We start from the raw sequence: 16,035 nt of genomic DNA, 5'->3' as shown, positions 1-16,035 counted from the left end.
GTACCTGTTATGTAATAACCCCCTCTTTATCCCAAACATGCTTTTGGCATAAGGTCTATTTTGTCTGATAATAATATAGCTATACCAGATTTCTCTTGATTAGTTATTTTCTTGATGTATCTTTTCGCATCCTTTTACTTTCAACTTTTCTATGTCATTATGTTTTAGGTGTGTCTCTTGTAAACAGCATATAGCTGGATTTTGTTATCTTATCCAATGTGAGAATCTGTCTTTTAACTGGTGAGTTTAGTCTTTTTATATTTATTGTGGTTACTGCTGTGTTTGGATTTGTTTATATCATTAATTTTGTGTGATTTACCATGCATCTTTCTCTCTGCTTATTTTTTCCCTCTTTTGTGATTGGTATTGAATTGATTGAATTGTCTTTATTCTTCCTTTTACTTGATTAGAAGTTTGAGATTCAGTTTCTAGAATGTGTAACTAGTCATGACCTGTAAAATGTTAACAAGCATACCTAACTTGACAAAGTCTAAAGTTAATCATTTCTTTCTATCGTCTTCTTGAGCAGTACCTTAAAATGCTTTAATTCTTATCACTGTCCTCCAGTTTTTCATATCACTGTTGTCTAATATTTTAGCTTCATGTTGTTTTTATTCTCCCATTGATTATTGTCATAATCTTTGATTATTACAGTAAATATTTACTTTGGTTTACGTGTTATGTAGTTTTTTTCTTCTGTGTTGTTTCTAGCAATTAATTTTTTTTCTGCTAGTTTTTTAATCAGTAAAGGTTGAGGAGTGGAAACTTACTCAGTCTTCCTTGATCTGAAATGCTTTTGTTTCATTCTTAAATGGTGAGTTAGCCTATAGTTCTAAGCCCAACTAAATTTATTATTCTTTGTTACTTTGGTTATATTTTTTTGTTCTGCCTCTTCTCTCTTTACTTTTAAGATTTTTCTCTTTGGGTATTCTCCAGTTTCACTATGATGTGTCTAGGTAGAGAAAAGCTTACTTCTCACTAGGCTGGTAGGTAGAGTTTTGTAGTCTCACTGGAGTTGCAGCCCTTTAGCTGTGTCTGTTGTGCACAGGAGTCTCAGTTCCAACATCTCAAGGCCTCGTCTTGTGGCCCTGCCTGGGCAGGGACCCGTGTTCTTCTGCTTTTCTTGTCTATGAGCCACCCAGGGCTGCCACATATAGACTCTCAGCTCTCGCTTTGCTTAGGTCTCCTGAGGAGCTCCCATTCTTTCTTAAAATCTCAGCCATGTGTTAAAAAAACAAATTCGTTATATTTTATTTATCACTTTAAGGTCGCGATTTTCAACTGGTGTGCCACAAAATTTTTTTAAACGTGCAATACCTGACTATTTAGGGGCACTTACCTCTTTCCCTTAGATTGGCAAATTTAAAAAATGACAACCAACACAACAGTAGCCATCCAGTATGAATCAGAATTATACCTATTTTTTGTCAGATCAGCAAAAAATATATTTTTTGATTGCTGCAGAATTTTTGTAATTAGCTTATGTATGCCATGAGATTAAAAAGCTTGAAAGTTGCTGCTTTAAGGTGTTGTTAGCTGAAGGATTTTCTCATTAGCCTACTCCATCACTTTTCTAGACTGGGAGTTTTGTCACACTTTTTATGGGTTTATCCCCACATGTCAAAGAGCAGTGTGCAGTGGGATTATGGCAGTGGCGCCCCTATGTTGAGACACCATTCTCGGGGTTCTAGCAGCAAGCACCAGATCTCTTACCTTTCATTCAAGTTTTATCACGAGTTTCTGCTTATAGCTAAATTTCCAGCACGTTTGAATATAGCAGTCTGTTTTTAGGATGATGTGATATAGATTGACTTTATGCTAATGAGGAAATAAGGAAGTATGCCCTGGGATATAGTTAATAAAGGCTACTGTCTACTACAAAGAAGAAACCATTTGGAAATTTTCTTTCCATTATGCATTTTCCCTGGGAAGTGCATAAAATGTGTTAAAATACTCACCTTCTTAGGCCGAAAAGGAGAATTGAGAATGTTCTTCAAGAATTGCAGTGATTGAAATAAAAGTATAATTAGAATCTTTCGTCCCTGATTCTGGTTCCTTTGGTTAGGCCAGAGGCCTACTAAGTGGTTCTTATTTTATTTTCCCTGCCTGTAACAGCTGCTGCAGCTGACTCTTAATATTGTGTTTACATCTTCAGATGAATTATCCTGCTTTCTGTTTTATCTTCCACCACAGTCAGAATATTCCTTCTCTAGTATTATTTTCATTGTGTCATTTCCTTGATGGCAGTTTGACAGCTGATCCTAAGTATATTAAAGCTAAATTCCATAGGCTGTCACTCAAGACAGGGGTCTTTTAGCCCTCCTATTCTTCTTGTATTCTCTTATGAGCTGGCTCTGTATTACCTCTTCATTGTGACTTGCTCATTCATACCTTCTTGTCTTTGTTTACCTTCTGCCATGTCCTCGTAGTCCATGTCCATTACTTTCTTTAAGATTTCTTCTAGAAGGCCTTCCTTGGTAACTTATCTTTCTTGTTCTTTCTTTCTCCTGCTACATTATATAAAATTGTTGTTCCTTGCCATGCATTTATGTTTGCTCTGTTTTTCTGAGTATTTTCATGAAGTATCTTTTTTTCCCATTAGCTTATGGACTGTTGCTTTTCTTTTTTTTTTTTTTAAGATTTTCTTTATTTATTTTTAGAGAGAGAGTAAGGGAGGGAGAAAGGGTGAGAAAAACTAATGTGTGGTTGCCACTTGCACACCCCCAACTGGGGACCTGGCCTGCAACCCAGACATGTACCCTGACTGGGGATTGAACCAGCGACTCTTTGGTTTGCAGGCCCACACTCAATTCACTGAGCAACACCAGCCAGGGCAACTATTTAATCCCTGAAAGGATTGGAACTATTACCTTTTGTACTCCCCCTGTCCATAAAATTAGCACTGTCAAAATAGAACGGTAAAGTAGGAAACAATTCCCCCTTTTTTTTCCCTTTCTTTCTGTTGAGTTGTTTACAGTCTGGGTAGATAAAACTTAATGAAACAATTAGTCCACAACACCTTATGTGATTAAATGTTAGATTATGCGCTTCTGATTCTAAATACTTGCAGAACTAGAGAAATGTTTTTGAATGTAACCTCTTTTGTGTGTAATTATAGAAGCAGAGAAGATTGCACAAGTGGCAAAAATTCGGTTTCAGCAGAAGGTGATGGAGAAAGAAACTGAAAAGCGCATTTCTGAAATTGAAGGTACATCGGGAAAAAAGAGGCTCTGACTATCCTAATCTGCCCTTCTTCCCCAGGGATTGGGGGCTTGTGGGTGGGAAGGCCATAGGCAGAATAGTCTGAAGGAAGTGGCTGACCTGATATTCTAGACAATTATTTTTTAATTGCTATTTCATATCTAGCTCTTGGTTTGGTTTGTGACTATGGCTAACTGAACCTTCCCTTTTCCAATTTAAATGGGGTTTATTAGCTCCTGTTTTGTTCTCAGGAGGTACGATAATTACCCATAATTAGTTGTAAAGAATGTACAAGATGAGAAACCACATCACAATTGGGTTTCTACCTGTCAGCCAAAAAAAAAAAAAAAATTTAGCTGGGAAAAAGGCCCAGTTTTTACAGAGGTTCTCAAACTCCTAGATTTCACATAGTGAGATGTTGCTGTTTTTAGCTCATAGTCTTGAAGACCAAACGTTGCTCTTTTGCTTAACATACTGCTACTTCCTGTCGTTCTGCATTGACTGATACTGGATCAAATTTGGAGGGGGTGGAGACAATGTAGTAAATAGAGTAGAACTTTCATGTTTGGATTTAGTTGTTTCACTTGAAGCCAAGAGCCTGGTGGGGTGTGATTGTGGTATTTGGGCAATGGGGGGTGGAGGAAAGAAAGAGCAACTGTAGGTGGAAAATGAAGTGGGCTCAGGTGAGCTGAGAATTGTTCAACATTGACAGGAGTATTCCTCTTTGACAACAAACTGTCCGAGGACTGGGATTTAAAAACTGCTAGTCTGTAATATGCCTGTAAAGTAAAGTAAGTGGTCAGAACATCAGGCAGTGCAGAAAGGGACTCCTACTGAAGATAGAGCCTGAACTTATACCCAGCTGAGGAATTGGATTGCAAGTTTCCTTTGTTTTAAATATCCTGATTCTGTTGTGTTACTAGATGCTGCGTTCCTGGCCCGAGAGAAAGCGAAAGCAGATGCTGAGTATTATACCGCACAGAAATATGCCACCTCAAACAAGGTGACTGGCTTTTCATGCCACTGTCCTAGTAATAGAGCTTGGGGTTTTGTTTTCCCTTGTGGGGGAAGCTCTAAGTGTGATAGAGGCGATTTCATCCAGTGTCAGCCAGTCACTTAGCAGGATATATTTCACACTTCATTGTGTAGGAAATTTTATGCTTATAAAAATGAGCTATGACAAAGGCAAGCAGATTTATGAAAACAAATGCTATATAGCCATTCATTTGTACTGTTATACAAGAGCTCAATAATCAAGAAAGTTGAGGGACTTCTGAAGTGACAATAGGGACAGGAGATGAGTAAAGGTCACTTAGAATTGTTTCCCACAGAAGGTAGTTTTTTTTAAGTAGATGAAAACTTGTTTAAAGCAGTGTTTCTTATCAAAGGGATTCTTGGAATTTTGGAATAGAGACACTTTTTCATTGTTGAAGATCGTCTTGTGCATTATGGAATATTTTGGATCCCGGGCCCTTGCCTACTAACTGTCAATAGTATTTGCCAGTTATTTTAACAATCAACACCCCTCCCCTCACACAGTGTTTCCAAATGCCTCCAATTGTGTACTGCTTGTTTACTGGATTTAAAAAATGTTCTAGTCATGAGGAATTTCATGTGTAATAACTTGAGAAAGGAGGTTGGGTGATACATGGGTGACCAGTTTTTGTGTAGGGACTGGGATAAGTTTAGGTCTAGAGAATACGTGCCTAGTTAGCAGGAATTATTTAATTAAGAGGCAGCTAGAACCCCTATGTTATTCTGAGAAGGGACTGCTATGACCAAGGTTTGTAAGGTTATTAGTTGTAGAGTAGATGGGACAGAGAAAGAGGTTGCTAAGGTGTATGATACAGTTTGAAGGATTAGAGACAAGATTGAAGGTATAAACAAGGCTTAAACTTTTTCACTTAGAAAGGAACAACATAATCTGTATTCAGAAGAAATGATAAGACAGGATAGGTGACAGAATGAGGGTTGTCAGTTCTGTGAAATCCAATATGAATTTAGAAATACAGTTAACATATTGGAGGACACAGCTCCATAGAAACAGAATGGAGTTTGGTCAGGATGAAGAGATAAGAAGCTTGAGCTTACAAAACTAACCTTTCAAATCTGTCATAAGAGAGGCTGGCCAGGCACAAATATCCAGACCTTGTCATTGAGATCAGCATTATGCTAAAAGGGCAGTAAATAGTTTTATGCCACTTTGAAAAGTGCTATTCAGATATTGACTTATATTAATAAGGCTTTAGGTAGTAATTTAGTTATGCACTGTGACCAGATTTGAAGGCAATATTTCAGCAGGGGATATGAGTCAGCTGGAAATGGTGTAGGTCCAGGGAGTGGAAGATGTCAGAGGACCATGAAGGACAAGATGGGCCTTTGCCTGGGGAACAAGGTAGGACTTGAGATGAGGAGAGAATCACTAGGGAAGGCTCTGAGGGGCTTTTAGAGTATATTTTAAGGAACATTGGAAATGAATGTGTTTTAATCACACCCAGAGAGATTGTGGTTGGATATCATAGCATCATGATGTCAACAAAACACTTTAAAAAAATATATAGATATATAATAAGAGAGATCTGGTGATTGACAAACATCTGTCTATCACAGACAGTTTAAACATCCAGTTTCTGGGTGGAGGCAGAGGCCAGACCAGGTGATTTCTTGAGATATTATCCAGTTCTGGAATGTGGTCAAGAAAAGCAGAATCACAGGTAGTCGATTATAAGGTTATGAGCCCAGACCCTTCCTTTGAAGTTCTGCCACTCTCATCCATTAATCTCTTCACCTCTCAGGAGAGCCAGCAGAAATTCCAGACTGATTCCAGGTTGATTCAGCTAGAGAAAATGAGAAAGTATATATGAAAGTACTTTATTAGCCACAAGTTACTATAGAAATGTTATTATCATTACTTAGTAAATTATCATTCATTGTTTTCCAAAACCAACCCCATCCCCAATCTTTTTTTTTAATTAAAAAGTGAACAGTTTCTCCTACATTAGAACTGAGCTTGTTGAAGGAACTTCAAGTCTGGAATATGGCTGTTATGTGATAGTGCACTTCAAGGTTAGAGAGGGTCATTGGCAACAGGTCAGATTTCAGGAATGAGACTCACTAGAATAGGGGAAATAGTGTAAGGAAAGAGAGAGATGAATTTTGCACCAAAGTGTCCTGATGCCTTTGCTCTTGTTTGCCCCAACACAGCACAAATTGACCCCGGAGTATCTGGAGCTCAGAAGGTACCAAGCCATTGCTTCCAACAGTAAGATCTACTTTGGCAGCAACATCCCTAGTGTGTTCGTGGACTCCTCTTGTGCTGTGAAATATTCAGATGTTAGGACTGGAAGGAAAAGCTCTCCTCTCCTCTCTAAGGAGGATCTCGAACCCTCTGGAGAGAGCCTCGTCCAAAAGAAGGAGAGCATAGGTTGATGCAAGAAGTGGAAATGTTCACCTATATCAAGATGATGTCCAAGGGGTTCAGTGGGAACAATGGTAATTTGACTCTTCGTGCTTATGTGTTCTGCCTCTCCTGTGATAGTCCTGGCTTGTCAGCTGATTCCATGATAGAGCCAGCTGTCTGGCACCCAGATGGTCTTTTCAGCTGAGGTTTTGTCAAGTATGCTGTGTGTATTCCTTTCTAAACTGGTACTCCTGGAAGAGGGAAAGTCTGATGCTAAGATACTGCTTGCACTGGAGTGGTAAACACTACATACATAACAAACTGTGTTTTTTTTAAGCTGAGATTTATTAATGTTTACATTGGTCCCCGGGGAAATGTGTGCTTGGCCATTCAAGAGCTAGAAGGCCAGAAAGAAGACCGCCAGGATGTGGTAAGTGTAAAGAAGACTCAGTACACCTCGGATCCAGTACTCTAGGGTCCAGTCCTCACGTTCCTCGGTGTGATTAGCATCTAGTCTGCTGAAGTTCCCCAGGAAATGAGCTTCCACTTGAGCAACCATTTACTTGATACAATTTACACCTTTTTGTTTTCCTATAGTCAGGTTGGTGGCCTGCTGGGACATGCACCTTGCCACTCAACCAGATTCCTTGTAGAGATTTCTGATGACTAGTTTGTTGCATTAGTAGGCTCAGAGATAGAGCATGGTTTGAAGTTCGGGATGAGATGAAACCATTACTTTGAACCAAAGCTCTGGGGACCTACCTGCATTCTCCTCCATTGAGTGGTGATTGTGTTACTGCCCCAGGCCACATGTGACTAAGGTACCTGGTTTCTAGTCACTGACAACTCCTTATATGTCACCTCTCAGCTCTGGCTGGCCAAGAGCAAGACAGGGCTTTAACCAGAAATAAAAGCAGCATACAGTTCCTAGCTATTCACTGCACAGTATTGTATCATGACTGCAGAAGTTTTAATTTTTAAAACTGGATTTGGGGTACATTCATTTGCCCCAGTACCTCTGCCTAAAGGCTATATTCTAGGCTGCTGTGGTTCCTAGCACGCTGATTCTCCTTCTCAATATTGTTCATCAGGAGCCTACGTAGTGTGGAACAAAGAGTAACTCAAAAAGCATCCTGGGTCGTTTTTGTCTCCTCCTCTCTTGGCCCTGAGATGCTGAAATCAAAGTTGTTCTCCAGCTTCACCTTCTCTAGGAGATCAGGATTCCACTGACTTCCTGGGCAGCCAGTGGATTTAATCTTCCCTGAGAGGATGACAGTTAGCCTGTGGCTATGGGAGACCTATTTCATCTGGATGTTTTTTCCTTTAAGATTAACTTTCCTGAAATAGTGTGCTCCATAGTACATGCAGCTTGGTAAGACCTTTTGTGTGGATTTTGTTCAAGCCAGACACAAAAGTCATGGGATCACTTCCAGCAACCTTTCAGCTGACTGTAAGTCCTGTCAGTCTCGTGACAGCGTGTGGGTTGTGCCAAACACTTTATATGGGAAAGGAATCCCAGATTTGAGTGGGTCTTTTCCCAGGGCCTTATCCTATCGAGGCATTTGTAATATGGAGAGATTCATTTTTTCATTTTTGCTCAGTTAATTGTATACATTCTTTATGAGTGAATTTTGTGTTCTCGAGCCCTCCTTGAAAGAACTTTTGAACTATAAAAATAAACTCCTCACCTGTCATATATTGTTGCTGAAGATAAATAATGATTGTCGTGGGAAATCTGGGTCATTGATCTTTGTGCTTTTATTCCTAGAGGTGTTTCCTATTTACATAAGCTAAAAAAAGCTGCTGCCCCAAAGTGATAGATGTGGGTTATCCCTGGTGGCAGAGTTAAGGAACAGGGAAATCACATTGTGAAGTTTGAAAGAAAGGACTTCCACTTGAACTCCCCATGGAGTGTGCTTCCCTGTGCTCTAGATGTGTCCCTCTTTTGGGGATGTTCCTTTTGGCAAATATACACTGTAATCTTGAGTCTAAATTTATATGTGAAATGCTACCTTTTTAAAAAAAAATAGAAACTAAATAAAATTATTTTGTTATCAGTGATTTGTGTTTTCCATATGTTCCATTCTTTTCTGTTGTCTTTACTATGTTCCAAGGCTTTCTTGACCATTTCAGTAGATAGCCACTTTATTTACTAGTTTTACTTGACTAGAGAGGCTTTTCTTATTCTACTTCTAGAACACTGCCTCCCTGGTATGAGAATTTTTTAATAATTAAACTTTTTTAGTTGCAGTTGACATACATTAGTTTCAGGTGTACAACAGTGACTAGACATTTATGTAACTTACGAAGTGATCACTAATACCTGGCATAAGAATTTTGAAAGCAGGGTTTCTCTTCTTTCCTGACTCAGGATTTAACAGGGGATTTTCTGATTCTTTGTGGGGAACAGCCAGCTGCAGAGAAGGGAAGGGGGAAGATGGAGCAGTGTGTACCCCGCCCCCGCCCCTGGAGACTGCCTGTGAGCTGGAGGGAGGGAGGAGGCAGTTATATTGAAGTAGAGGAAGGACAAATTGTATGAATTATACCTGGTAATGGTACAAATAACTTCACTAATTCAGGTGTTAGCTCAAGAGTCAGGGTTGGACGTACTCTTCCCAAGCTCTCAACATTTCCTCTGAGGACAATTTCACAGTGATGTCGAGACAGCGGGGCTTGTGTATTGGGAGTTTTGAGGAAAGCAATGCTTTACCTGGGTTCCTGTAGGATCCAGTCACATAGTATCCTACATTTGTTACTGCAGACCAGGAAAATTTACTTCAAACCAAACGTCCTGTAGGCTTTTGGTAGGTATTAAAATGAAGTGGTTTCCTCTTGCTGTGGGGAAGGAATTTTGTGATTAGAAGTTGTGACTTCGAAGTAATTATTGCTTTAGGATTAAGCCCCACATGTGTGCATACAAGGCTTTTTGTGATTTGCCATTCCCACCTGACCTCTCCAGCCCAGATCCTTGAATGTACCTTCTCTATGTATCTGCATATATTGTTCCATTTGCCTGGCTCACTTTTTCTCCCCTATAGCTCAAATTTCCCTTTGCTGACTCCTAAGGGAGTCTTCACTTCTTTAGAGAGATCACCCTGCACTGTTTGCCCAGGTCAGTACCCTGCGTTTCCCTCTGTAACATTTCACATGCTTCGCATTAATGTTCTCACAAATAATTCAGCTTTCTGGGGGCAGAGACTGGAACCATTGTCTTCCCTACGGTAGTATCTATTACTCATGCCTTACATGGTGCCTGGCCCATATGAGTTAGTTATTTTTGTTGCATAAAGGAACAAAAGGATGAATGTGAAATGCAGGTTAAGTGACTAGTGGGAAAAAAGGACATAGAACTTTGGCTAGAGTGTCCATATTAGGACTTAATGCGAATCTTGGGCAGTTAGTTACCTGTCATCTCTGACCTGTTATCCCAACCTTGCAGGGCTCTTCTGTGGATTCAGCATCTAGCATAGTGGGAGTTGTTGGGAGTGTTAGTGCCCCCATCCTACCAGAGTCAACGTATGTTTCTGACTCTGAGTAGACAGTAAGTTCCTGTAGTGGAGATAGCACAGGGCCTGACATATACGAGTGCATCATAAAAGACATTGAATTATGTCTTCAGCAGCTGTGAGCTAAGCTACCTGGATTTTAAACCTCGACCACAGCTATACAGGAAAATCTCAACAAGCTGGCCCAGCTTCTCAGCTTACTCCTGGTCTCTTGTCTTTGAATAAGCATTTAGAACTACAATTGATTCTTGAGCAGATTAGGGGCACTGGCCCCCTGCATGGTTAAAAAATCTGACTCCCCAAAAAGCCTTAGAGATTATAGTTGATTAACACATGTTTTGTATATTAAATGTATTATTGTATTCTATGTATTATGTATTGTTTCAATAAAGTAAGCTGGAGAAAAAATGTTAAGAAAATCATAAGGAAAATACAATATTTATTGAAAAAAAATCCTTGTACAAGTGAACCCATGCACCTCAAATCCATGTTCAAGGATCAGCTGTAATTTATTGTTAATTTATTGCTCACTCCAATTGTCCATTATTACGTAGATCATAACTCAGAATGATATTTTACTTATTTTCCTTACCTTTCTATCTTTTATTCCTATTTTCTATCTATTTTTCTACTTAACCTGCTACAGACTTAATGTATCTTCCTAAATTTCCTAAGTTGAAGCCCTAATCCCAAATGTGATGGCATTCAGAGGTGGGGCTTTTAGGAGGTAAACAGGTTGTAAGGATGAAGCCCTCATAAATGGAATTGGTTCCCTTAACAAGATGAGATATGAGAAAGATGTCTGTCTCTTGGCCATGTGAGGACACAGCAAGAAAGTGGCCACCTGCAAACAAGGAAGAGGGCTCTCAGCAGACACCAAATCAATCTGCTAGCATCTTTATCCTGGCTCCTCAGTCTCGAGAACTATGAGAAATAAATTGTTTAGGCCACCCCATTTATGGTATTTTGTTACAACAGCCTGAGAAGACTAAGACACCATCTAATTCTATTTTTTATCTTCAGGTTTTTTCTTCCTATAATTATTTATTGTGCATCTGGTATGTGCTAGTTGCTGAAGCAACGAAAAGGTGTATAGCCTTGTATGTTGGACGGTGGGGGCTGGGGTGGTGAGTTAATAAAAGGCACTTATCATAGTGTGGTAAGTAACACAGCAGAGTGTATGCTGGAAGCAAGGGGCACAAAGGGTCAGCCCAGCCTAGTGGTTTCTAAGAGGCGATGTCAGGTTTGAGCCTGATTTTAAATGATGGACAGGAAGCAGCCAGCCAGCTGAAGAGTGATGGTGATGGTGAAATGTGTTCCAGGCAGTCAGAGCACCAGATGCTATACTAAAATGCAGTCCACTGGGTTCCCTTGCCTCAATAGTGCTATGCCTGCACTTAACATTTTGTGTTTCACTGCAGGGGTCCTCCCACACTATGGAAGCTGCGGTCATTCTGTACATAACTCAGATATGCACAAAACTGTCTCAAGGAACAACCCTCAACCAGTGGGAGACAGGAGCGCAAATGGTCAGAGGGGAGGTGACCCCACAAACCTTTTCAATGGAGACAGCAACCTTCCTGACACAACAGGAGAAAGAATGTGAATATCAACTTAAATATAATTCAGTTAGGGTTTGAGCATGTGGTATGAAAGCATGTAAAGCAGTGGTCCTCAACCTTTTTGGCATCAGGGACTGGTTTCATGGAAAACGATTTTTCCACAGACCAGGAGGTGGGTTGGAGGGATGGTTTCGGGATGATTCAGGCACATTACATTTATTGTGCACTTTATTATAATTATTACATTGTAATATATAATAAAATAATTATACAACTCAGCATAATACAGAATCAGTGGGAGCCCTGAGCTTGTTTTTCTGCAACTGGACGGTCCAATCTAGGGGTGATAGTAGACAGTGACACCCGAAGTGTGTCTGCTCTGTAATTTCGTTTTGGTTGCTGTTACAGTAGAAAACCCTGTTTCTCAAACATGGGATGTTGGAAATGGAAGCAGGCTTTTCAGTACTTTTGTGGCAGTCTCGGGATTTTCTGCCTTGACTTTTTTTTTTTTTTTTTTTTTTGGCCTGCAACAGTCTTTTATTTTTTGTCCTTCAAGGCTACTGAAAATCTGCACATAGACAAAGGCAATTAATTCTCATAATAAAAATACTCCCATCCACTCCAAGGTCTCCATCATATTCCATGGTGAGCATGCAGTACGTCACATTCTATTCTACAGGTGCATTTTCTTGTGAGTCTGTTGGGTTATGGTCAATTCTTTCTGGAAGTATTAGCTTCCCATAAACTGCACCCTTGATTGGTAAATACTGTGCTACTTCATTGGGCTCCGTGAAGAAGGAAGGCAGAACATGCATTAAATTAGCAATTTTGCTTTCTTGTGATGTCTATTCTTGTAACATGTAGGTCTTAGCCTCTGGTAAAGTCTCCTGTCGTTCATTCTGATAAGCACGCCACTTGTTCTCAAGAAAACCACAACAGCAGGAAAAAGCTGGAAGGCATTACTCTAATTTTCACACTTAGATCATGAAGTTTGTCCTCAAACAACTTCTTCGAAAAACTTAATTATTCTCTGGCTTTCAATTTCTCTATAAGATCTGTTGTAGGTACAACCTTTGACTTGACTGATTCCCCAAATAATGTTCCCTTATAACCTGTTGTATGGGTCCAGTCATACAGTTTAATAACCTCCTTGGAGTGTTTACCCTCGTCCTGCATTCCTGCCACTCTCCCACACAGGCTACTGTGAGCCTTCCTTGGTAGTTGTTTACACATCTTAAAGCATATGTAGCATTGAACTTGATCCCAAAGCCAGAACAGTGCTGGATTCTTAAAATGTTGTCTCCAAACATTATTTTGGGGAGGGATGGCATATGCAATTCATCAGCTAACTTCTCTGCAGACTTCATGATGTGGGTCTTAGTAGCCATCAGCTTCCAGAGCCCAAAGGAGAAGTCCCGGTGGCTGCTCTAGAAGCTGTGGATTGTCATGGCCAAGGCAGGGCCTGCGTGGGCCAGGTGGAATGGTATGGGGCTGGCAGCGGAAACTGGCTCCCCTGCCTTGCTGGGGCCCAGGCTCCCCACTCCCCACCTGCCTTGACTAATCTGCTCACCTGTTGAGTGTGGCCCAGTTCCTAACAGACCATGCCCAGAGTTGAGGAGCCCTGATGATTAAAGTATTATACCAACAGTGAACAAAATAGTGAATAAGACAGTGTCTCTGCTCTTTCAGAATCAACAGTCTCATGGGAAGGTAGACCTTAATCAAACAGTTCCAACTATGATAAGACTATATAAATGAGAAGAACATGGTGCTAGGTATGTATGAAAAAAAGAGCAGGGGGAGAGTAAGAATGAGAAAATATGTTAGCCAATTTTTAATGGGCAAAAGATGACAATAAATATTTCTTCAGAGAAGATACATAAATGGCCAGCAAGAACAAGAAAGATATTCAATATCATTAGTCATTAGTGAAATGTCAATTGATACTATGAGATGCCACTTCATACTCACTAGGATGGCTATAACAAAAAGATTCAGACTGTAATAAAGTTGTCAAGGATGTGGAAAAATTGGAATCCTCATACCTTAATAGTAGGAATGTAAAATGGTACAGCCACTTTGAAGTATATTTTGACAGTTCTTTAAAATAAACATAGAGTTGCCACAAGATCCAGCAATGCCACTTCTAGGTATCTACCTAAAAACTAAAATATGTCCACGCAAACTGAACTGCATACTTTAAAAGGATGGGTTGTGCGCTATGTGAATTATAGCTCAACAAAGCTGTTTAAAAAAGCTCAGATAATAGTGTGAAGACTCAGTTCAAGAACCTTTCAAGAATGGAACAAAGTTTAATATAGGCATCACATTATTTTTGAGAATGGGAACACCAAAAGATAAGACTGGCAAAGTAGGTGTCAAGAGAAGTAGAGATAGATCATGGTGGGCATTCTAAGTCTTGTTACTTAGTAACTTTTTTCAAAAGTTAGAAACCTTTGAAGCAATAACTTTCAGACTTTAAATTTTAAAATTCAATGCCATTTACATAAGCATCTAAAAATATGAATTACTGAGCTATAAGTCTTAACAAAATATGTACAAGATTTATTTGAGGAAAACTACAAAACTGATGAAAACAAAGAATTAGGAAAAGGGAGAGATATTTGAAGTTCATGGATAGGAGGACTCAGTATTGTCAATATGCTACTTCTTTCCAACGTGATCTATAGATTCCACGCAATGATGAAAAAAAGATAGTCTTTTCAACAACAGTGGTGGAACAACTTGACATCCACTTGCAAAAAATGAATCTAGACACAGACCTCACACCCTTCACAAGTATTAGCTCAAAATGAATCCTAGGCCTACATGTAAAACACAAAACTATAAAACTCCTAGAAGATGACAGAGGAGAAAATCTAGATGTGTGGCTATGACTTTTTAGATACGATTTTTCCTCTGCAAAAGAATATTAAGAGAATGAGAAGACAAGCATAGACTGGGAGAAAACATTTGCAGAAGACACATCTGAGAAGGACCGTTACCCAAAATATACAAAGGTCTTAAAACTCAACAGTGAGAAAATAACCCAATTGAAAACTAGGCCAAAGACCTTAGCAGACACCTCACCAAAGAAGATACACAGATGACAAATAAGCACATGAAAAGATGCTCCACATCATATGTTACCAGGGCGATGCGAATTAAAACAATGAGATACCACCACATACCTATTATATGGTCCAAATCCAGAACACTGACAACACCAAATACTGGTAAGGATGTGGAGAAACAAGAACACTCATTTGTTGCTGATGGAAATGCAAAAGGGTACAGCCGCATTACGAGATAGTTTTGTCTTACAAAACTAAACATACTCTTACCATATGATCCAGCAATTGCACCCCTTGTTGGTATTTGCTCTAATGAGTTGAAAACTTACATCTACACAAAAACCTGCACACAGATATATATATAGTAGCTTTATTCGTATTTGCCCAAACTTGAAAGCAACCAAGATGTCCTCCAGTAAGTGAATGGATACATAAACTGGAGTAACTTCCAGACAACGGAATATTATTCGGCGCTAAAAAGAAATGAGCTATCAAGCCATGAAGAGGCATGGAGAAATTTTAAATATGTATTACTAAGTGAAAGAAGCCTATCTGAAAAGGCTATATGTTGTATGATCCCAACTCTGTGACTTCTGGAAAAGGCAAAACTATGAAGACAATGAAAAGATCAGTGGTTGCCAAGGGTTGCGGGAGGGAAGAATGAATAAGTAGCGTACAAGGGATTTTTAAGGCAGTGAAAACACTCTATAGGATACTATAATGGTGCATCCATGTCATTATACATTTGTCAAACCCACCGAACATACAAGACCAAGGTTGAACAGTAATGCCAGCTATGGACTTAGGTTCATATGTGTCAGTGTTGCTTCACTGATTGTAACAGATAAAACCACCCTGATGCAGGATTTGGACGGTGAGGGTTGAGGGTACATGGGAACTGTCTGCATCTTCCACTCGATTTTGCTATAAATCTAAAACTACTCTAAAACCATAAAATCTTAATGAAAGAAAAGGTCTATTAAAAAAATGAATCCTTTTAAAATTTGTAAGCAAAGGAATGATATGTTTATGTAATTTTAAATCTGCTCTTTCCCAACTTGTTTCCAGCATCTCACTGTACTTATTCACCTGCTTCAACACCCAAAACAACACTACAGTCCTGTTGAAGCATTTCCAAGTCAATGATTACCTTTGCCTGGGTTCTCCGTGTGCAAACCCATCACTGGCTGTGGATCCATCCCAGCTTACAAGTTCTAAGGCTAATGGATACATGCATGCAGGCTAGTAAGCAATTGTTTAATGGAAATGGTCTGTTGTGAGAAATACAGAGA

At 39.5% G+C, this 16,035-nt stretch overlaps 1 protein-coding gene and 1 pseudogene across 2 annotated transcripts in view; one reads left to right on the top strand and one right to left on the bottom strand.

Annotated features, from left to right (window-relative positions):
* Positions 1–8,662, top strand: part of ERLIN1 (ER lipid raft associated 1) — a 34,985-nt gene extending 26,323 nt beyond the window's left edge. For both annotated transcript variants that reach the window (XM_090278400.1, XM_090278399.1), the window contains 3 exons: positions 3,119–3,208; positions 4,125–4,204; positions 6,406–8,662. In XM_090278400.1, coding sequence (XP_090134526.1) covers positions 3,119–3,208; positions 4,125–4,204; positions 6,406–6,630 — 395 coding nt within the window. In that variant the 3' untranslated portion in view covers positions 6,631–8,662. The remainder of the gene's footprint in view (positions 1–3,118; positions 3,209–4,124; positions 4,205–6,405) is intronic.
* Positions 8,663–12,337: 3,675 nt separating this feature from the next.
* Positions 12,338–13,123, bottom strand: LOC150010491 (TIP41-like protein pseudogene; annotated as a pseudogene).
* Between the last annotated feature and the right edge of the window lie 2,912 nt (positions 13,124–16,035).

This window comes from Furipterus horrens, unplaced genomic scaffold, assembly GCF_987537825.1.
Source record: "Furipterus horrens unplaced genomic scaffold, mFurHor1.1.pri manual_scaffold_5, whole genome shotgun sequence".
Classification (NCBI taxonomy): Eukaryota; Metazoa; Chordata; class Mammalia; order Chiroptera; family Furipteridae; genus Furipterus; species Furipterus horrens.
This window is presented reverse-complemented; position numbering and strand designations above follow the sequence as displayed.